At 35.3% G+C, this 23,104-nt stretch overlaps 1 protein-coding gene across 23 annotated transcripts in view; it reads left to right on the top strand.

Annotated features, from left to right (window-relative positions):
• GTDC1 (glycosyltransferase like domain containing 1) overlaps positions 1 to 23,104 on the top strand; it is a 494,021-nt gene that overhangs the window by 100,385 nt on the left and 370,532 nt on the right. For 22 of the 23 annotated variants that reach the window (XR_013828618.1, XR_013828619.1, XR_013828620.1 and 19 more), the window contains one exon: positions 6,400 to 6,603. Coding sequence is in view for 17 of the 23 variants with exons in the window: in XM_079923629.1 (XP_079779755.1) it covers positions 6,425 to 6,603 (179 nt within the window). In the remaining 6 variants the exon portion in view is untranslated. Of the gene's footprint in view, positions 1 to 6,399; positions 6,604 to 19,414; positions 19,508 to 23,104 lie in introns of those variants that run through there. The other variant, XM_079923631.1, reaches the window with a different exon arrangement.

The following is a 23,104-nucleotide window of genomic DNA, read 5'->3' as shown; positions in this document are numbered from 1 at the left end:
GCATTTTGTAAGATAATTTGTGGCTGGATTATGGAGAATGGTGTGATGGGAACTGGATTGCATGGTAGCATGGAGACCTAGTTAAAAGGCTAATGCAATAGTTCAAATGAGTGATGAGATAATTTTCTGGTATAAAATCTCCAATTGATTCATAAATACACTGCCACATTTTAAAATGTCAGCAAATTGAAAATATTTTTAGTATTCAGTAGAACTAATTCATTGCACTTTTATAGTTTAAAATTATTCATGAAAATGATAGCAATGAAAAATTGAAAGAGGGTTAATATTTTATTTGTCTGTGGATTTAAAGCAGTACACTAAGAGAAAAATTTTCAGTTATAATTTTGCTATTAATATGGAATATTACTTTACAAAATGTAAGGTAATGAATTTGTTTTATATATACATATATATATCTACTTTGTGGAAATTATGCATATTTGAAAACAAGTGAATGATGTCATACTGTCGGTACATGTAGGTATTTGTCGAATTTGCATTTGATACTGAACTGATAGTTATAACGAAGACTTTGTATTAATTCAAGTCATGGCATAAGTGATGGATATTTTTAAGCAGAAAGTTAAATCCCAAATCGAGAAAGAATGAAAATATTTGTCAGGGAAAATTAAATAGCCATATATGCATATATGACTGTAGTTTTAAAAAGAGCACGTGTTAAAAGGTCATTGCAAATCATATATTTGGAACAGCACATTTGAAAATAGCTTTAAATTGTCTCACAAATAGTGTGGCATATAAGTCTTCTTACCAAATCTTGGTTTTGGTGCATAAGTCCTCACTTCTTAGTTATCACAGCAGGAAACAAAAGTCAGAGTTGATGAAATTAGAATATCCATAGCCTTGCGGGGGAATAGAATATTACAGTGCTACATCTTTTTCAGTATGAATCCAAGATTAAAAAAAAAATGTTGCTATTTAAGTACATAGTAGTATACAAGTTGTCATAAATGTTAGGTTGTATGCCCCATAATCAAATGGAATAATGATCAGTTTCTGTTGTATGTTATCTTCAATTCAAATTAATGCTCAGGAATCCAATTTCATGCCTTACTATTGGTCAGACTTTCTTTATTTGTGTATAATATTGTGAATGCCTGTAGTTTTAGGATTGCAAGTTTATTGCACTGCATTCAATGTTAGATTATTTATCAGTCTTCAGAGATTACATTGAAGCTTTAGGGGTTAGGATGTATTTGCTATGCATGATTTTTATGAAATTTTTTATAATAACTTTTTCATAGGATCTGTTTATCCTTGTCTCTTTTTCCCCCCATGTCATAATAGAATGTATTTTAGTACTTTGAAGAAACTTCTTCAGCAAAATATATTTTTACTACACATTTACCCTTAATAGGTTCTGTTAGGGGAATCAGTGACAACATGTTTCAAAGCAGAAATCTTTTCATGCTTGGTTTTTTTTTTTTTGTTTAATGAGATTTCAGGTATATTTTAACAACTGGGGTTTCCCTGATGAATCATTAAAATAAGTGAGTGGGCTGGAAGGTAATACGAACTTTTCTCAGTACTGCCCTATTTTACTCTGCTGGGTTATTGGTTGCTTTTTAAGTAGAACCTGGGTGTGTTGGAGTTGGTGGTTGGAGGTTCAGAAGGGAAGAGGGGAAAGGGTCAGTTAGGAAATACTAGGTAAACCTCTGATGACCTATCGGGAAATCCTACTCAAATTCTGCTTTCCTCAATTTACACCATTTTGTGTTTAAGCTTTCTGTTTTTGCTCTGCCAAGCTCAACTTTCCAAGTACTGTATATAGGCAAATAGAAAATATATTTTCAGCAATTGATTGAAGTTTAAGGTATCAAGCCATGTGTGGATTAGCCTGTGAAATCAATTTCTCATGTGTGTGGGATTAAAATCGTTAAAACCATCATCACTGAAACCATACCTTCCTACAACTAATAGCAGTAAGGTGTCTGTGGAATATATTAATACAACACGTCCTCTAATTTAGAATTATTACTTGGTATTTGGTTGGAAAATTATTTGAATATTATAGGTAACTGCATTGACATCATATATGAGGGCTAATTATGGGTTTCTAATGTGACTTAGCTTCAGTTTTTAAAAATCCACATGAGATATTTATACTTAGCACATCTTTTTCAATAAATCAGTGGCATATGGCAAATTTCCTTTAGCTATACTGTTTAAAAACAAAAAACTGAACTACCACAGCAGTTATAACTGCTGGAGGAGGTAGACAAAAATGTAGTTCACCTTGAAAATGATCATGGCTCAAGGAATAAAGAAACTGGGTCAAGCTTAAAATAAATGCAGGTACGATGACAAAAGTTTTAATATAAATTTAAAAATATTCACAGCATTGGTTTCAGGCTACTTTTGTTCTTGGTGATCTTATCAATAATGCATTACTCATTTTTAATTGAGATGACTCTAATGGCATCTTTTCATTTTGGTCAAAATATTTATATGAAATACTATTGTGATTTTTCACCTTATATTCCCTCTTAATTGTAAATGTACATTTTTGGAAGGCAGATAATTCTCCAATAGATCATTTTGACCTCTGGTAATCTTAAATAGAACTTGAAGTGGTTTAACATTCCTATGTCCTAGCTATCACTTTGACTCTTTTTATATTGCTAAATTAATGTTTAGCATTTAACCACGTATCATTAAATCATAGTATTGATAATGAATTAAACTTTCATAAAGCTTTAATAGTGTAGCAGGTTCTCATTGGTGTCACTGGGGAATAAAAAATGCTGAAGAAATGAGGTTTTTTAAAACTAAAGCTTACTTGTTTAAGCAGAAAAACTTAAAAGCTGATAAAAATTTATCTGAAACATTTTTTATGCTCTTTTAGGGAGTTTGAATGGATTGGCCATTTACTCGTAAAATATCATCATTCTAGTGTCATGTAGAAAGGACGTGGGCTTTCTGTTTGGTGTTTATTCTCCAATGTGGGAAGTTTTGTTTGTTTGTTTCTTCCTTTTAAAATGCCATACCCCTAATTCTAATATACTTACTCCGTTTAATTGTTTCAGGGCTTAAGGTCTGTGGTGGTACATGTGCTAACGCCTTAACAGGTTCATAAATCCAGGCACCTATGTAAGACATTTGGCTGCATGTAGGCTCACCCAGCATCTTTTGGCAAACACCTGGCCGCAGCTTCCTGCCATGGAGGAGACCCTGTCCTTCTCTGGAGTGAGGACTTTCAGTGTTGAGGCCCTGTTACTGCTGCTCCAAAACACTCACTCTCCAGTAGCCATTGCTAGTGGTGCAAAATGTCTGTATTTACCTGGCGTGCTCCTGAGAATCTATTATGCCAGGTGACCATCTTCAGTTTTCTGGGATTACTGCTAAAATGGGCAAATGGTGTACTCCCTTTATCTTTTAGTAAATTCCAGTGTAACAGCAAAAATCCTTTTTAACACAGTGTCTTTTTTTTTTTTTTCCCAACTCCTGCTCATGTTTCCAGCAGTGTTTTCTAAAACAAAGCTCAATGAAGCACAATGAAAGTATTATTTGAGCAGATCTTTAATGTGCTGTAATGACATTTGGTTTGAATCTTATATTTAAAAATCAGGTTCCCCTCTTTTGCTTGCACCTAGTGGGAATCATCTTTCTTCCAGGTTGTGCTTAAAGAAGACTATAGGGGAAGAACAAAATTTCTTCTTGCTGCAAAAGTTGCAGTAGAAGTAAAAGGGGGAACTGCCAGGATATGTCTGTCTCCACAAAACAAGCAGAACAAATTTCCATGAATCAAAGCCACTAAGTATAGTTTTCAGAGGTGGTAGGACATAGTTACTCTCCCTAGAAAAATACCCCAAATGCAGGCACACCCGTTGGCCACTAGAAGAATGCTCAAGTAAACGCTAGTTCAAACCTGTACATTTCACTCTTCTTACTGAGCTATTAAAGGGGTGGAAATCTACTATAACTATAATCTTTTTTCCGCTTTTCTATTTTTCAACCTCCCACACGCTTGGTGTTCAGTTCTGCTTAGTGAGTGTCTTGAATCTACAGCAGCACCTACACGTACTGCCTCCACAGTGGCTGATAGTTTGCAGATAACTCATGATTCAGACCCATAAGAAACATCTGTAACTATAGGGCATGGTACGTGCTCTAGATTAATCATGGAAAAGGGCAGAGCAATGAAGAATCAGAAAGCTTGTTTTTTTCCAAATATTAATGTTGCTTTCTTTGAGGTTATATATGAGTGGAATATTCTCTAGAGTGGTTTATATCACATTCCATCACTTGGGGAAATATCTCAGGTCATTTTTATAAGAACCTTTTAGAGACCTTTTAAGCATATACATGGCATATACACCTTAGTGTGGTTAGGTCAGAGGAAATAAAGCAAGATAGCAGATATCTGTCATGTGATGCAGTAAGCAAATTAGTGTTAAACTGCTTTTATTTTCTCTTGAAACCTTTGATATAATTTTCAAAATTGCCTTTCACTAGTTTTTCATTTGCTTTCTAGAAGTTTCCTTCATTTGAAGGGTTACTGGCTACCATTTTGTTAAACCTGGAGGCTGTTTTGTTAACTTACTGAATACAGCATTATAAAGTTGAAGTCACCAGCCAGCCTGGAAAAATCGAGCTGCATAGCACAGTCTCTGAGCTTACTTCTTGCCCACAAAATCTGCAGTACTCTCAAATTTGTATTTGAAATACAGTCTGCTGATGGGGAATGGGTAACACCCACTGCCTTTCAAATGCATGTGTATATCTACTTTTCCCACCTTTCCTTGGTGAATAAGGAGCTGTGTTTGAAAAGAACTGATTTTAAAATGCTGGAGGATTCTATCTTTACTCCTTAAGTAAGGTGGTTTATCCTAATAATGGGAGGGGCAAAATACCTTATTTCTGTTTGTCAGCTGCTATGCTTCAATTTTATCTTCACATCACACCTCTGAGGTTAGTGCTTTTATCCCCATTTTAGAGAAGGTGAGACTAAGTCCTACAATGTTAGGTAGCTTGTCCAAGGCCCTACAGCTAGGACATGACAGAGCTGAGCTTCAAACCTGTATCTCCCTGACCCCAGGACTCATACTTTTTCCACCTGAGGAGCACTGCTTCCTATTTTACAGATAAGTGAAGTATGTGTTTGTATCTTTTCCCCAAAAATGCTTATTGGAAGATTTAAGACATCAAGAAATAAGCTTTTTTCACTTCAGTCATTTCTTTGAGAACCGTTTGAGACATTTTGCTTTGAAAGGCAATTTAAGCAGGCATTGCTTTGACTGAGCAAGGTAAAGCACAGTTTTCTTAGTTAGGAGCATCACTGAGTTTTTGAGACTAATAATTTTGTGGAACAACATTATTAAGGAAAGCAATATGCTTGCTGAACGAGTGGTGTTTACTTAAGTCATAAAGGAGAATTCAAACATCTGGAATATTTTTAAACGATGTAGTTGTTATGTACCAAGTGATATTTCTTATTTACTTCTTACAGGAAATAGCATATAATTTGAAATATATAAAAGTTTTTACATTCATAGATATATTTTTATCTCACTGAGCACTTCAACAATAGTGATACTATTAAAGTAAAAAGTTGCTTGACAGCCGATTCTCTGTGGTGACAGTTTTACCACATCTTTAATAGTAATGTTACTTTATCGCTCTTAATGCCTTTGTTGTTTAAAGTAAGGTTGTAGAAACTTTGCTGGTTCACAAGCATACAGCTTTACCCTACTTTTTCGGTCTTCCTTTGGGGGTGGGATATTGACAATACTGAGGAAGTGGTCAAGCGTCTCAAGAAATTGTATCCTAAAGATTTTTAACACTAGAGAATAGAGATTTGAATATGAGTGTGTGCTGTCTTCTAAATATGGATTCGTTGGAGGCATTGGTAGCTGATGAATTTAAAGATGGATTAATATGAGAGTTCCAGAATCAGAGAATTCCTGAACTGGAAAGGCCCATGCAAATGAAGGGCTCTTGGAGTGAAAGTGTTAGTTAGGACAGGAGTTCAGTGACTGTCCAAGTCTAGATAGAGCTCTAGGCCAAGCCAGTGCTGAGGTTACTGAGTCAGGGTCATAGCCGTTCCAGCCAGGAAGTGAGTGATCACAGCGGGAGAGAACTTTAAACTTCCTGGGTAGGGGAAAAAACTGAGTCATTGTGGAAGTAATCTTAAGACATGAAAAAACAGAAATCAGAAAAATAAAGCATCTTTATTTCCTCTTATTAACATGAATGGTATAAAAATATTGATTCCAAAGTACAAACCTCAAGTGTTATATACTTTTTAAAAAAGCAGGACAAACCTATTTAAAAAAGTAATTTGTCTGTAAACGACTTTATTTGCTTTCTGTGTATAATATTTTAACATATTTATTTGAAAATATTTATACAAATTTTTTTTTGCTTAATATCTAGAATCTGTGAAGATTTGAAAGGGCCAATGAGTATTCTCATCATTGAGGCATTCTATGGAGGGTCTCATAAACAGCTGGTGGATCTGCTTCAAGAAGAGTTAGAACACTGTGTTCTTTATACCCTTCCTGCAAAGAAATGGCACTGGAGAGCACGGACGTCGGCTTTGTACTTCTCTCAGAATATTCCCGCCAGTGAGCGTTACAGGTAATTAGAGCCCAGGCTGCGTCTCCAGCCTGTTTTAAATGTACTTGTTCTAAGGAGGTTGCTTCTCTGTTGGCCTCTGTGAGATTTCCTTCAACTATGGAATTGGTCAGAATGACTACAGTAGCTATTCCTTTAGCGACAACAGAGCAGCCGACTACATTTGTACTCTGAGGACACCTGGTCGGTAGGAAAGTGGATTCATTTAGAGCCTGCATGCCTTTTCTCATTTGTCTTGTGCTTTTATCACATGCACGTGTGGGTGTATGATGACATTTTTTGGCCTGAGATGAGAGTTGATCCTGTGCACATTTGGTTTTTGCTTCCATAACCTCCCATGCCTCTTTTAGTGAGTATGCTGTTTTAGGGTGTCTGTTCTGTACTAGGAGCTAATGTTGGAAAGATGGATATGACCAAGGCCTGTGCCCTTACAGGCTTTAAAGACTATTCAGAGATGAGTAGTTTTTAAAGTGTCGTGAGAGTATGAAAAGGGGAGAAGTTGATTTCGACTGTGACAAATTGGAGGTCGCTTTGTAGAGTTGGTCAACTTTGCTTTGTCTGGAAGGATGAATAGATTTGGGGGACACAGGCCTCAGTTTTGAATTTTGAATTGTTAGGAAGTGGGAACTAGGGAGACCTATTAGAAGGGCTTACGAGACACACTGAAAAGTGTGGATGGGAAATACCGATTCCATTTTAAGGAAACAGTAGAATGGAATCCTCCTGAATATCCTTATTGCCATATGTCTCCTGATGGTTAAATAGTGGAAGATTATCCTACTGTGGTTTACATATCCGATGTTCTTACCGTTCTGGGCCCTTCTGTGTAGGACTGCATTGGTGGTGGCAGGAGTCGGGAGGGCCAGACTGATAATGAATGGAGTTCGAGCAGCTAGGTTGTTAGAGAAAGGGCACGTTGCAAGCTGCAGTGCTCACCTTGGCGTCAGCAGCCATTTCCATCTGCTGCTGCTTGTAAGGTAGGGCAGAGACAAGGGAGAGAGCAGCTTGAGATTTAAATGTAGGTTGCTGTTCTTAGTAGTAATTTTGGGGATTCAGAAAATAACCCATTTGGTGTATAAAAGCCATGCATCGCCTCTGAGAATTCAGATTGTCAGATGGAACAGCAGTGAGCACTCAAGTCATGTTGCTTGGGATTATAAAGGTAAAAGCTGTTTGGGGGCATATTGAGAATTTTGTATTTTTCTAATCTAAAGTGTATTTTTCCTTACATAATTTAATGTTTTATATTCTGATAATCACCAAGTGAGTATTGTGGATTCACTAGTAGTATTAGAAATTTCAGTGCATGCATCAATACAAAAGTTTTCAAGGCAATGACAAGTGAGTCGTTGCCTTGAAACAGTGCTAAACAGGATTTTAGCACTGTTGCTGTGCTAAAATTGATTGTTTATAGTTGCTTTCACATCTCATTTAATTGTGTTTTCTCAGCACCAATTGCATTATATTACTTAAGGTCAAGGAATCCAGTTGGCTTTATGGCACATTTTCATTTAACATTACCATTTGATATAATACTTTCATACATACCGAATGATATAATACATTTCTACAATGATTTGAGCATTGAAACAAACCATTTCTGTATCTGCTGTTAGATTTCATTTTGATTACGCAGTGTTTTGGAATGGAATTTTTGTATCACAAATATATGTGTGTGGATAGCATGCAAACAAACACTTCTGTGCCCGTGGCTTCCCCACTCCGTTTGAGGTCTGAAGCATTTGAGGTAAAACATCACATTGCTTTTTGAAGCAGTCTTATTTGGGAGGTAGATTTCTGAAAGATGGTGTCATAAAATATAAAGTTTTACTCTCTGATAGCCATAACCTCCAGATCCTAACAGTGGTATCTGTGATCTTTCAAACTCAGCCATTTAAGCTGCAGTTAATGGTACTTATTAATCTAATCAGACTTCACTAAAACATATACCTCACCAGTCTAACTTACACTTATATTTGACTAACGATAACTTATCTACTCTTTACCAAATAACCTTTCTGAATACTTTTAGAAAAAACAGCAGCAGCTTGAAAACTTATATGCGAAGTTAAAAAATATGCTCACTCAACCCTAGATAGAAGTGCAAGAATGACGTTTTGTTACACCAGATAATTCTGATCTCTGTGGAGACTTTTAAAGATATGAAAAGTTCTTGATTTCTATTTACTTACTCTATTGGTACATTTGTCAAATGAAATCACCAAAATTCATAAAGATAAAATGATTAAGCACCAATATTGCATGCCATGCAAAAACTACTCTGAACTAGTAGGAATGTGTCTGATAAGAAAGACCTTGAATGTAGGTACACAGGTTATTTTTTTTCAACATCTGTACACATAGTCATTGTTTTTATAAGCGCGTTATCTGGGTAATATTTTATTACTAAAAGAATAAATGCTCCAGTCTAATTAATCAGCTTGATTCTGCTTTATCTTGACAGTGAAAAGAATACATCATGATTCACATTTAGAGCTGTTTAATTTTTATTATAGATTACAAAAGCTCCACAATTTATTTTTCTCAAAAGTAGTTTGGTAATTATTAGGTTTTATTAAAGCCTTGCCTTCTGGAAACTTCACAAAATGCAGAAAAATGTTTCTGAGGATGGGCCTCAAATTTCATGTTCTGAAATGTATGAGTCATTTGTCCCAGCATCAAGCATTTCTACTTTCTTAAAATATACCTAGAGTAGGCATCAAAGATGTTTCGTTCTTCTTTCTTTCTGCAATATCTCTACTGAACTGAAAGAATCGCTCTTACTTAAAATCATTTTTTTCACTCTCAGATGCTTACAGTTATATTTTCATTCCATCTGAGGTATTGTGGCAGATACTGATCATTGCCCACCTAACAGCCCTTCTTCCTTGTTAACAGAATTAGTTTTCTTTGGCGTGGCTAAGTACCCAGCCCCTGGGAGTGAAGCTTGATGGACTTAAGTCGGTCATGATGATTCCGTTCTCTGCCAGATTTTCCCAGTTTTCCTTGAAGCTAGTGCTGGATTCTGGCAAATTCAGTTTAAGTAGATGACTTCTGGGGGTTCTTCCAACTAAGTTTTTTTCTATTTTATTTTGTGCTTTACTTATAAAAAGAGAAAGCCATCTCCCCTTCTCTGCATTTCACTGTGGTTATGATGTATACAATTAGCAGATGACAAGATGAGGACAAAACACCTGAGCTGCCATAAATGGCTGATGAAAGGCTGGAACGCTATAGCTACCTAGTACCCTGAAAACCCTCTGTTCCTAAAACATCTAGCTATGTTTTGTAAAACGTAATAAATTTCGTTTTAAGTTCATAGCCGAGCAGAGTAAGAGAGGATCTGGAGAGGGATTTGGACATTAGAGTGGTCACCTTGCTTTGAAGCCGTGGCTGCGTAGTTTTCACAAAGGGGACTGGTTAACTGAGTTATGTTACGTTCTTGAAATGAAATACTGTGCAGCATTAACCTGAATTAGGAAGCTTTCTGTGTCCTCTTATTGGAATCTCTCCAAGACAAGTGACCAAAAGTAAGGTGCCAAAGAGTGTTATTGCTGCCATCTTTGGTGCCAAGAAAGGAGGTTATAAGAACGAAACAATGGAAGAGTGCATTGGAAATGAATGAAGATACTTGCCTGGGGATTAGAGTAGCAGAGGTTGTTGGTGCCCCACCCATATCCCTCTCACCTTTCTCTTGTTGTGTGCCCTGGCCAGCTTCCTGCTGTCAGTCTCTGCAGCCCTTTTTGCCTGGAGGAGTAGCTGCTCTGCCAGTGCAGGCAGCAGGCCCCAGTAGCCCTCCGCCAGTGATCTCCGCCTCCTCAGATGAAATCATTCTGAAGTGTGAACAGGAGAGAAATCATTAACAAAGATTCCTCAAAAACCCTGTAAGTCAGGAAATAAAAGCATAATTCTAAATAATTCATGGGTCACAGAAGAAATTATAACGGATACTAAAAAATAGAACTGAGTCATAGTCAACATACTGCATATCACAACGTGGGTTGCATCTAAATTGACAGTCGCAGCCACATCATCTTTAATAAATTTATTTTTATTATTGTCTTTTTAAATTGTGATATGCAGTGCCTTCTAAAGCTTGGCCCAGGGCAGGGCTCCTCTTACTTTAATCTAGGAGGAGTACTGGGAAGGAAACAATAAAAAGAGTAAAAAATAGTGAAATTGAAAGCATATATGTGTGTGTGTGTGTGTGTGTGTGTGTGTGTGTGTATAATGAAGATGAACAAACTAAAATTAGTGATTTTGAAATAATAAAACAGATATAAATCCAGGCATGCTTTATTTATTTTTTAAAGGCACAATTCATTTTTGGAGTGAAAAAAGTATAACTACAAATATGACACAGATCAATAAAAAGGAGGAAATACTGTTAATAATTTTATGTTAATACATTTGCAAACTTAGACAATATGGATAATTTCTTAGAAAAACATAACTTCTAACACCTCACTCAAAATGAAATAGAAAATCCGAATGGGACTATAATCATTAAAGTTGTTGTTACATTAACTAAAAATCTCGCTATTAATAGACAGAGGCTGGGTCCTCGTGCAGGTTGGTTTACACCAGTTCTTCTCTGTCTCTTTCCAGACTTGCGTTACATGAGATCAAGTGTCTAGTTTTTTAGGTTTTCTGTTTCTTGTAGCCATACTAGTCCTAATTGGTGTTGATTATCATTATGATATCTCCCTTCCCTACTCCCAACCCTTGACCTTTTTTTTTTTTTAAAATATCTAAGGAGGGGCAAGGAAAGCAAATAGTTGGATAGAAAATAAATTGAATGAAAGTTCAGTTGGGTCAAGTAATGTATAAAGTGAAATTCAAGCTTAAGGTGATATTTGATTGTTGATAATTCTGTTATGATTTGCCATTTTCTTAAATGGTACCTTGACTGTGTCTTTTCATTAAGCAGATTCTCTTTCAGGGAAGCTGTGATTTATTTATTTATTTTTGTTCTTAATTGAACTATTTGCTGTGAAACATTAAGCATAACTTTCTTTGGGAGAGTGAACAGTTTTAACTGATATGAAGTACCTATGTATGCTTGATGTTTTTAGCTAGCCTTTGTGAATAAAGATGGCTAAACTAGTGAATATGGGTAAATTAATAAGGAAGGTGGTGGTTTCTCAAACAATTCTTTTATAAATTAATAATTCAATTACTTTGCTTGGCAATTATATCTTGTTTTGAATTGTTACCTCTTGTTAAAGATATAACTTTCTGAATGATATAATAATACTTTAGTAATAAAACATCATTTTATTAAAATGTACCTTTCTGAGTAATTTAATACCATCTTAATCATGAAGACATCTTTATATTATTGTGCATCATAGTTGGGAATATAAAAGTAAGTGATGACTTGTTAAGAATTTGTGGGTAAGTGAAGTATTGTTAGGCATACAAAGGGCAGTCATTTTGCATCTCTATAACCAAGGTAAGATTTGATGGATTTAAATAATAGTAATAATAGCTAACATATTGAACATTTACCATGTAGTAGACATTCTGCAGTCCTGGAAGCTAGATATTGTTTTCCTGGTTTAGCAGAGGTAGAATCTCAGGCTTAGAGTCAGGTTACTTGCACTGGGTTACACAGCTGGTTATAGTAGATACGTGATTTGAGCTCAAGTCTGGCCACTTGCAAAGGCCATACACTGTTCATTCTTTTTAAGCCCATGCTTTTAACCACTATGCTATCTCATTAGCTTGCTGAAGTAGGTTAATTAAGTAAATTAAGCCCGACTACCTCTTGATGAAAAAATATATTACTAGATTTCTCTATTAGAAGTGGGTGGTGGTGCCTCTTGGGGTCTTGAGAAGGGATATAGTTCTTGAAACTTATTGGAGGCTGATATCTGGGAACCAAGAGTCTTTCTAGGTTTGTGAATGTGATTTTTTCATTTTTGCTTATCACATTTCTCTTTAGCTTTTAGCGATAGAAGTCACATGTCATTTGAATTTTCCTCTTGAGGTTTTTCTTTAAATCCAAATAAATGCTACATGTGATGCTTTTTTAAAATCTTCGGGTAAACTCATGAATGAAAATAACATTCTTGTTTGTGGTGCTCAGTACCTGCCATTACCAAATTACCCTCAAACTGCTATACTGTGAAGTTCTCTACTTGGTTTATGAACTTGGCTAGAGACAGCATTCCAGTACTGCCCAGCTCACTGCCCTTATATCATTACCAGTTGCGTAAAGTTCTTGGGGTTTGGATGATGTTCTGACACTGCGTAAATAATATTATCATTAGGTACGATGCCGCATCCCATAGTCTGACCCATATGTGACTCTTCCATTTATGAGAACTGGCCGAGAGTTTCCTTGTCACCGTTGCCCAGCCGGCCAGCTTCCCTATCCTATACTGCCTAATTGTGGGATTCTCTTTTGGTTTGTTTTTCTACCGATCTGCTCTTGTGTCTAGGCAGTGCACACAGCAGCTTTCCAGTATTTGTACAGTGCTTAGCGCTTTGTTCACAATATTACATCTCAGTGAACTCTCCTCTGATTGACAGTATAAAACCATCTGGACTTTTATGTTGAAAATGTAGCTGACCCCAATGCCACAGAAATAGTATAATACTGCACACCAAATAACTAACCATTCAGTCAGTCTCTGTTTCTCTGTCTCTCTCTGCCTATCTCTCTTTTCTCTCACTCTCTTCTCTCTCATATACAAAGACATGCACATGCACATGAATGACTAACTTTTAAATTACTGTAACACATCTTTCATTGCAAAACTGGAAACTGTGTCACAAGCATCCTAAAGGAGGGTTTCCAGACTTTATCTTTTCCAGTGTTCTTTGTGTTTCTTTTTCAGTTCTGTCAAGAAGTAAAGTATTCCAGTAGCAAGAAAAAAATTTTTTCATGTTATGGAGTTCGTAGTTTATTCTCACCATCAACTGCTAATTCAAAAGTGTTTGTATACTTAGTAGCAAGCACTGTGAACCCACTGCTTCCAAGGAGTGAAGCACAACAGTGGAACTTCAAGTGCATGTTTTTAATATTCCTTCTAGCATATTTTAAAAATAAAATAAAATTTCACATTTAAGATTCTATACAGCCCCCAGGTAACAGTGCATCAGGATATAAGTTATTATTTTGAACAGACTCTGTACCTTAAAGACCTATAGGATAAATCTCCCATATATTTAACCTTTGAAATTTGACAACTGTATTTTAAAAGACAAACTGGATGTTTATTACACTTTTACAGAGGAGAGAAAATCATTATTTTTAATGAAGGAAATGGAAAGAGCAAAACAACCCCAAACACCCTTAAATGGATGCAAAATCATACTATTGTATAAAAATGCTTTGGCTCTAGAGTAAGGACCTTCATAATTTTGCTTTTAGAAGTCACATGCTTATTTTTCACATAACAATTGAAACTGTGAGTCTGATCTTAGAGTGCTTCTAATCTAGTTGTTTTAGGTATTTTCATTGCACTTCCACTCCCAACATTTGTTTGTTTATTTGAGAAAGTGTTTCTGCTTTTATTAAGGTCTTAGTCAATGAAATATGTTTGCTTTGGGAGCTGTGTAGGGTGTGCACAGGTCTGAGTGTCTGACATCCTGTATTCAGGGCTTCTAAAGCTATGGTGCAGATACTCTGGTACCCTTCCCTTCTCTTAAGCCTCCCCTCTTAGGGAAGCTTTCATGCTCACCTATTTCCTTGGGATCAGATTTGGCCTCCTAACCATCTTTGGACACACTGTCCTGTTTATTAAATGGCCAATTCTTGTGCATCTCTTCTTTGTTTATACTCTGTGGTTCTTTCACATGATGGACCTGCTGGCCTCCTGACCAGCCAGCCCACAAAGATAACTGCAGGCAGAAGGCGGGAGCTGAATCAGGTCTTGTGCTTACAAAAGAGCATACATGTCCCTTTCATTCTTCTGTCTTTCTGAAGAACATAATCCTATATTTTAGTAAATTTTTTCCTGTAAGCAGTCTTTCCTATATTTCTCTTTGTTCACCATCTCATGCTGATCATCAAAATTTAACACTCCCTTTTGAGGAGAAATTCCTGGTGACTGAATACATGTAGTTGAGAGAGGGCAGGAGGGTGGGATGGTTTGACCAGACTAGGTATCTTTTGGTTCTTTTTCTAAGCTTGTTTCCATTTTTTCCCCCTTCATCAGCATGTATTAAGAACTTTTACGTCCAGAGCCAGTGCCTATGCGAGCACTGGTGATGTAAAGGCAAACTTGACAAACGTGGACGTACAGTGCTGACACTTAGTAAGCGTTTAGTAAACTCTGTTGATTGAAAGAAAATTTAATGCCTGTATATCCAATTGTTATACTAGTAATTTGGATTAAATAATCCCTGATTAAAAACCATCAGTGACTTCACCTTGCGTACGTAAAAATCCAGATTACATATAGGGCTCATAGGGCCCTGCCTGCCTCTGCAACCTCATCTCTGATCCCTGACATCTCACTGATGTGCTGTAGTAGCGGCATTGGCCTTGTTCACTTACTCTGAAATGTCAAGCTCTTTCCTGCTTCAGGTGCTGCTGCTTCTTGCTGGTCCTTCAGCTGGTAACACTAACTCATGTCCCCTCCCCACACCTTTGCTTACTTCTTCCCATCCTTCACCTTCTCAGAGAGGCCTTCCCTGATCAGCCTATCTAAAACAAGCCCTCTATTTCAGCATCCTAAATTAATGTATATTAATTACATTGCATATAATTTGTAATTATTTTATTTTATTTTTTTTCTTTTTTCATTATTCTGTGAGTTCCCTGATGACAAGGGCCATATTTGTCTTGTTTACCATTTTTATCTCCAGTACTTAATTTGCTTCCTAGCAGATAGTAGCTGTTGAGTAAATATGGTTGAATGAATGCTTTCATATCTGTGGGTTTGAAAATACAAACAAAATATGGTTGTAATTGACTTTGCTAATTTTGCTTATTTTTTTCAGCTCTCAGCACTACCAGTATCATGTGTCCAGGGATATCGTCTCTTCTGCACAGAGACTGCTTAGAGACATTTAAGGGCCTCAGAATTATGGGATTAAACTAAAGAATTCCTTACACACTTACTCACTTATTCTTATGGGTTGTATTAATCATACTATGATATCAGTCATCATTTGTTATGTAAATTTTGATAATAGAAAATATATTTTTCTGGAATTTCCCCTGTATAAAAATGTTTCTGGAAAAAAAAATGTTTCTTAGTTCAGGAAACTTTGTAGAATCTAGCATATGTGTGAGATAATTTTGTAAAATTTCACATGATTATATTTAAGGCTTTTTAGATTTGGCAATAGCCACCCATGAAGAGTGGCCTTTTAATATATGGTGTGGAAGCTATAGGATAAATGAGAGATAAGAATTTGTCCCGAAGAAGTATTTAGCTTGGCCGCTGCAATTATTTAAGCATTTTTAATTTTTACTGCTTTTAAGACAGATAGACATTCTTTGTTTTGGTCACAAATACAACTAGTTGCCATTGTTTTATACTGACCTGCTTCTGTATTTATGTTACTTAACTGGTCCATTTGGGCCTTTGTGTTTGTAGCCTCTGGTCTAGACTCTGTCCAAGAATGCATCTTCAGATACTCTTCAATAAAATATATTTAAATGTACATATACATAAAGGAGTTTATAAAAAATATAAATCACTCATGTTGGAAAGAAACAATATACTGTAGTAGGGGAATCAGCAGTTCTAGGTTCTAATCCTAACTCTGCCATCAATTAGTTGTTTGGCCTTGGAAAAGTCATGTTTTTTAACCTTAGAGTCTTATTTTTTTCATCTGTAACTAAAGGTTTGGTTTCTTCTACTGAGTTCTATGATGTCTTAAACAAGGAATTAAAATCAAGATCAAGATTTAAAGAATTCTAACACAAAAGACAAATTTGTTCTGTCTCTCATTCAACTTTGTTAGCAACCACTGCTTCATTTAATACAGAAATTATTTCCTTATCTTGTTTGTGTATCTTCTTGAATATTTACTTTTATTTATAGAGTTAAGAGACTTTTGAGCAATAATTCTTTCCAGTAGTGCTTATATCTTTTAAGTTGTTCTGATATGACTTATTTGTTTGGATCTTCTGTTCCAGCCTCAGAATGTCATGATTATATCTGCCTTTTCAAAGAGAAGGTGCTTGACCTTTGTGTTAGCTATCTGTCTCTATAGGGCATGGAACATAAGACATGTACACTAAATACTGAATATATTACTATAGACCTCACACAGAAGAGTCAGGACTGCAAAGAGGGTAGCATTCACTAAAGAAGTACAGAGGAGGGAGTTTAATCCTCATTCAGGAAATTCTGAGGTAGACCTCCTGAGAAGATGTTAGAGATTTTAATAGATAGAGGTGAAGTGGAAGAGTGCTGTAGAAGAAGGAAGTGTTGTGAACAAAGGTATTAATGCAGGAAAATTGGGAAGTGTTTAGAAATCTCTAAAATCTTGGTTTAGCACAAACATATTCTGAGTTAGGAGGAGTTGTGGAACATCAGGTTGGGAGGATAAGGTGGATTTTGTCTAGTTCATGAACATTCTTGAATTCAAGGTTAAGAATTTAGGGAGCTTTTGCTTTAGGTTATGAGTATCCTTTGATGGCTCTGTTACTCAGGACCCTATTAGTTGCACATGATAGACCCCAATTCAAAATCAGTTAAACCTAAGGGAAAATGTATTGGCTCATACAACTGAATAACTGAAAGTCCTAGAGTGGTTGACTCCAGGCAAAGCTGGATCCAGTGATTAGGCCTCTTGTTTTCTTGATTCTGCTTTCCTCTGGTTTGGCTCTCTCCAAATGGATCTCTCCCAGAGCTAAGTCTATATCTCACCAGCTTAGTTACCCTATCTGAAAGAGTGTACCACTCTTGGCAGTTGTAGCCAAAGTCCCAGATTGAGTGAAAGCACTTTTTTTTAAAAATCTTATGGTCTTTGAACTTATTACTGTGACAAAGTCATCTAATGTCATAATTGGCCAGTCCAGGGTCACATGGCCACTTTGGGGTCGACCTCATCCAAACCTTGTGAACCGAGTGCAAGAGAGCAAAAGGAAAATTGCACTGCTGTTATTTGAAATTGCACTGCTTTGTTTTGAACAATGTTTTGCAGGTAAAACACGGTGAGTATTGCAGTCAAACATGGGAGTGAGGTAAGGAAAACTGCACAGGACAAGTATTACAGCAATACAGGATGGAGACCATGGATGAGGGTAGAGGTGGCCATTGGATTCTTAACATCTCATATAGAAATAGTGAGATTCTGAATGAGAATAATGATAGTAGGAATGGTAGATGGTAAAGGAATTAGCAATATGAATGAAATTTATGTTGTTTGCATTTCACTAGTTATAAAATTTGTCTAGGAGCTGAATTGAAAGTTACCCTTATCCTGTCTATGAAAAAAGAATTTGGTATACAAATTAATTTAGGCAGAAGCAGAGAGATCACAGTTAAATTACTTTAGTAGTTATAATTATTTTAAAAATAGCTATGCCAATTGTAAATCATTCATATTCACTCATTAAATTGGATCAGTGGGTTTACTTTAGCAGCATTTTAAGTTACTCCACGTACTTCACTGTAGCAAAACTTCCTTTTCTTTAAAGAATTAATGTAACACTGCCCCTTTTCTCTGTGTAAATAAAATTTATAATATATATTATGTATACATGTATATGTGTGTATATGTACATATTACCCAAATATACACATAATCAATAAGTGATTCATTACTTGGTATTAACTTCTCAAACTTAGCACTCCCCCCTCAAAAAAAGGGAAAAGTCAGGTATTAAGTGCATCTCTAGAGTTCTTATTTTATGCTAGATCCCAAGGTAAAAATTAATGAGTGAAGTTTGTGGTTGCCGCTCTACTTAGTATTCAGTTCAGAAAAGCCAGTCTCTTCCTCAGTGGTCTGGACTGGTAAGGCACATGTTTGAAGAACACACACTGTGTGCCAGACACAAATGATAAAAGAGTAAATAAGGTAGTGCACTTTAGGAACTGAGTTTCTTCTCTTGGATATAGTTCTATTCCTTTTATTATTTTTTTTCCAGTACTCTGCACAATGTTCACTTGAATCAGCCTTTCTAAAGCCATCAGATACTAATATGTTTCTAGGGAAATTCCCCACACTTGGTAACCTGTCTTTCCCTATAGGAATAGAGCTGAAGTATAGGGGATTTTTAGCCCATGGTTTGTTTCAGTGTGTATCCAGTGTTGATACAGATATTTATTTGTATATGAACTGTTTTGGTGATTTTCAGAAAATGAAAGTGGCTAAGAATGTGAACTAGTTTTTGTCACTGGTTTTTTTTTTTGTTTTTTTTTTTTTTGACTCAATCATAAGCTTAAATAAAATGAAAAAAATTTCATGAAATCCAGTTATATTAAAGGCTTATGTTGTTTGTATATTGTGTGTGTCTGTGTGTATGTAGCATTTGTATTGTAGAGTTTCTCATTCAGAGGTAGTGATTCTTAGCTTTCATTTTATAGCATTGCTTAGTGTCTTCAATTTTCTCAAAGGAGATTTTTAAAACAGAAAAACATCAACTCGCTCTTATTGAAAAAATACTTTTCTATACCATTTTATAAGAAGATTGCTGCCAGGAATTCAAGTAATAGCACAGTGCCATTATTACAAAGGTTTAGGAATCCTTGACTCTTGCAATTGGTGGAAACGAAGAGATTATGACTCAGGGGCTCATAAAGAGTGATTAGGAGGACTATGCAATCATTTTCGTAGTAGTAGTATTTTTATTTTTCTAAGTGTTCAAAAATATTTAACGACATTCATATTTTATTTGCAGTATTTTTTGAAAAATGTAAGAGAAGTAAGAGAAGCAGAGGTTAAGAATCGAGGACTTACTGGCTCTGAAATTGGAGTATTGAGTATTTAGTATGTAAGTAGAGTTTATGTGAGTAATCTTTTTTTTTGGTCTGATTTTGGTATTTAGAACTGGGAGTAGAAAAAAGAAGACACACATACATATTCACACAAGAAGGAGAAACAGTGGCGGTTGTAGATTTGAAGTACCTGAAAAACATTCAGGCTTCTGGAAATATGATCTTTATATTTGCCTTCTTTCAATCAGTTTTATTTTAGATAAAATGCTGGCTGATGGTAGTGGTCCACTTGAACACTGTTGAGTTTTCTTTATTTTTTTTTTCCATGGAAAAAAGCTCCCAGAAAACTTTGTCCTTTAATATGTTCAACATGCATATGTTTTACATGTATTAACTAGTATTAAAAATGCAGTTTCTAATTAGATGTCTAAATCTGAGAGGAGTTGTGGTGAGCACCAGCCTCTTAGAATTACTGAAAAAGAAAGTTTTGATGAACAGAGTTTTCTTTTTGGCTGTTGCATCCTTCAACCTGCTCTGGCCCCAGAAACTATTATGTTCTAGGATTTCTAATGCATATTGTCAGTTTTGGTGATAAACCCTTAAGATATTGATTATATCAAAACTTGGAGAATTCAGGGTATTTACATTCTGTTATGACCTGTTCTATATTACAGCAAAAAAGTTAGTATTTCTGTTATTAAGGATTTGGGCTTTAGATGAGCATCAGTAGTTATAAACTTGGTATGTCTTAGGTTTTAGAAAAATTGTAGAAAACCTCTAAAGTAATATTGCAACCTGGTTTTGTCTGGTATTTTTGTTTTACATTTTTAAATGGGGTGGCAATGACAGGGAAATCCCTTCTCTCCAGATTTGTATGAGTCACCTGAAGGCTTCCTTCTAATAGAGTTTAATGACATGGTGCCATTTGAATCAGTATTTCCACATTTGCAATTTAGAATATTCGGTTTGAACTCATCAGCATTCATTTTCATTTCTGTTTTACTTTTCAATTTGTCGTACAGTTTTTTTTTTTTTTTTCCAGCTGGTAAGCACATCAAACCAAGAATGACTTCTTTTTTCATAGACATGGAGTGTCAGTTGTTCTCTCACTTATTTTGTCTTGCTGACTAATGTGGTATTTGTTCGCAGCTCCAAACCACAGATTAGACACATAGATATTGACTAATCCTGACTTACAAATATTAGCCACACAATGTGAATTCCTTCGATGTTTGGGCATCCCTAATGATGGGTTTTGATTTTCTCTTTGTACCTATTAGACGTATTGTTAGATAGTAGCTGTGAGGGAGCAGGAGAGAGCACTGGACTGGAAGCCAGAGGAGCTGAATTCAAGGCCCAGTTTAGCCACTCAGACTCTAAGGGCAGATCACCATTCTTTTGCATCTTCATCTGCAAAATGGTGAAAAGAAAAAATAATACCCTGCCCATTTATCTTCAGGGTTTGTTATGAGGATCAAATGAGATAATAATGTTCGAAGAATATTTTGTAAACTGAAGAGTAAGATGCTATCGTGAAGTTAGAATTTGTGCTCTTCTTCTATGTAACTCATTTGCTCTGAGATTTTTATTTTTAGGTTATTAATTTCTAGCCTTTAGTTTATCTGTTTTAAAATGTAAATAGAAGAGATGGCATGGAATTAATACTTAAATAAAAAAACAATGTTTAAAGAATATTTGGCCCACAGCTACAATATGCTGCTATGTTTGTTCTTCAGTACATGTGGTTCATAGTGATCAGAAGAAATGATAGTGTGGATGTCATTCACAGATTTTTGGTTTCTGTTTAACTTATTTCAGTTCTGATATCACTTTTGAGTTATAGTTAAACAGCAATAAGTAAGTAATTATTTTATTATTTAATAAATAATTTAATAAATAGTGGGTAGTAATAAGGAATTAGAATAGTGGTCATATTTATATTTCTGTAATTAGAAAAAGTGAATTAATAATTCACAGTTTATTCATTTTCTTCAGCTAACATTTGTGTAATGACTCCTATTTTGTAAGGTACTTTCCTAGGTACTTGATTTGAAAGTGTGTAAAAAAAATGCTGTGTTTATGAAAAAAGTAAAATGGAGGGTGGCTAAATTGCATCCTTATCTAGTAAAGACTAAATGAAGTATTAAAGAGAAAAAAAGGTGTACATTTGTCTCATGGATCTGAAGGTTTTGACAACACCTGTTGCTATTTTGTTTTTTAAAGAAAAGCAGCACTTCATACCTATGATAAAAATGACTGTAATTTTCTAACACAAAGTAGTTATTTCACATGTACAGTATCATCTCTTCGTTTAAATGCCAAAGAAAAGAATTATGTGAATGTCTGAACATGTAGAAATGTCTCACTTTAATTTTAATGAAAGAATAACAGCTGAAAATCCTAACTGCCAAAAATATTTGTTAAATGGAAATAAATGTTCAAATATATTTTCTTCGAGTTGATACGAATTTTAGTAAACATACCAAGTTTCTTTTCTTGTTCACAATAGAAATGGCCATTTCAGGTCAGCTGTGTCACTGGCCACCACATTAGTGCAGATTATTTAGCTGCAATATATCTTTTAAACTTGTTATAAATGTGCTTGAAAGCTTTTTATTAGTAGGTAAAATTTTTGAAGAGACCTTATGTATATTAGTTTTGCTTTTTTTTTTTTTGTCTGTAGAAATAGGCTTTCTGTATTTCTTTCAAAAACCTCTGAATACACTTCTACCTTTGCTAGTTGGGGCTGAAGATAAAATATACTTCAGGTGAATTGGAGAAATACATTTGCCCAGCTTGTTGCAGAGAGAGACCTAACCTGCTCATTTGATTTCCTTCCTTTTTTAGACATTCTATTTAGGTTATTTCTTATACCTGTAAAGAGTTAAGCAAAGCTAAACACTCTTAACTACTCAAATCCTGCTCCCCACCTACCCGCTTCCAGACCATTCTAAATCTTCTTTCATCCATTTCTTTTGCCTTTCACCTTCAGTATTTTACAGAGCAGCCCATTAAGTAACAAACAATTCTGAATGGCTATTAATAATGTTTTACTTTTTGTCACTGCTAAGCAGTGTTACCTGTTCAGTTACACTTGGACAGAATTAATAATAGCGAGGAAGTGGTCATTCTGTGAGTGGATCAGTGGATGAGAGGAAAAACAAAAAAATTTGTAAAGTAACAGATAATTAACTCATGGAGTTTTGAGCAGCTGAAATTCAAAAGCAAATGTGTTAGGGTTATTTTGGTGTCTTATGATATTTAATATTGCCCATTTCTTGAAGTTTTATAAGCAAAGGTCATCATAAATTTGCGCAGGAAATATTTTATTATTATTTCTAAGTTCCCTGAGGGCAGAGGCTTTGTCTTTTTTCACAACTATTCCCAAGGTCTAATTCTCTTAGTGTTCAGTAAATATTTGTTGGATGAATGAATAAATAATACTAAGAAATATCAATAAAATTCATAAGATATATAATCTTTGCTATGTGCAATATTCCAGTTGTATTTATTTAGTGATAAGAGATACATAGAAAAACAATGCTAGCTGGATTTGTAGCGTATAAGACATTATTTAGCAGTTGCTTTACATGCTTTGCAAGGTTATACATCCTATTTTCTTTTTCTTCTTTCTTCCTTGCTCTACCCATTAT

This window comes from Stenella coeruleoalba (genome assembly GCF_951394435.1).
Source record: "Stenella coeruleoalba genome assembly, chromosome: 6".
Taxonomy (NCBI): Eukaryota; Metazoa; Chordata; class Mammalia; order Artiodactyla; family Delphinidae; genus Stenella; species Stenella coeruleoalba.
The sequence above is the reverse complement of the archived record's forward strand: the minus strand, read 5'-3'. Positions and strand labels throughout refer to the sequence as shown.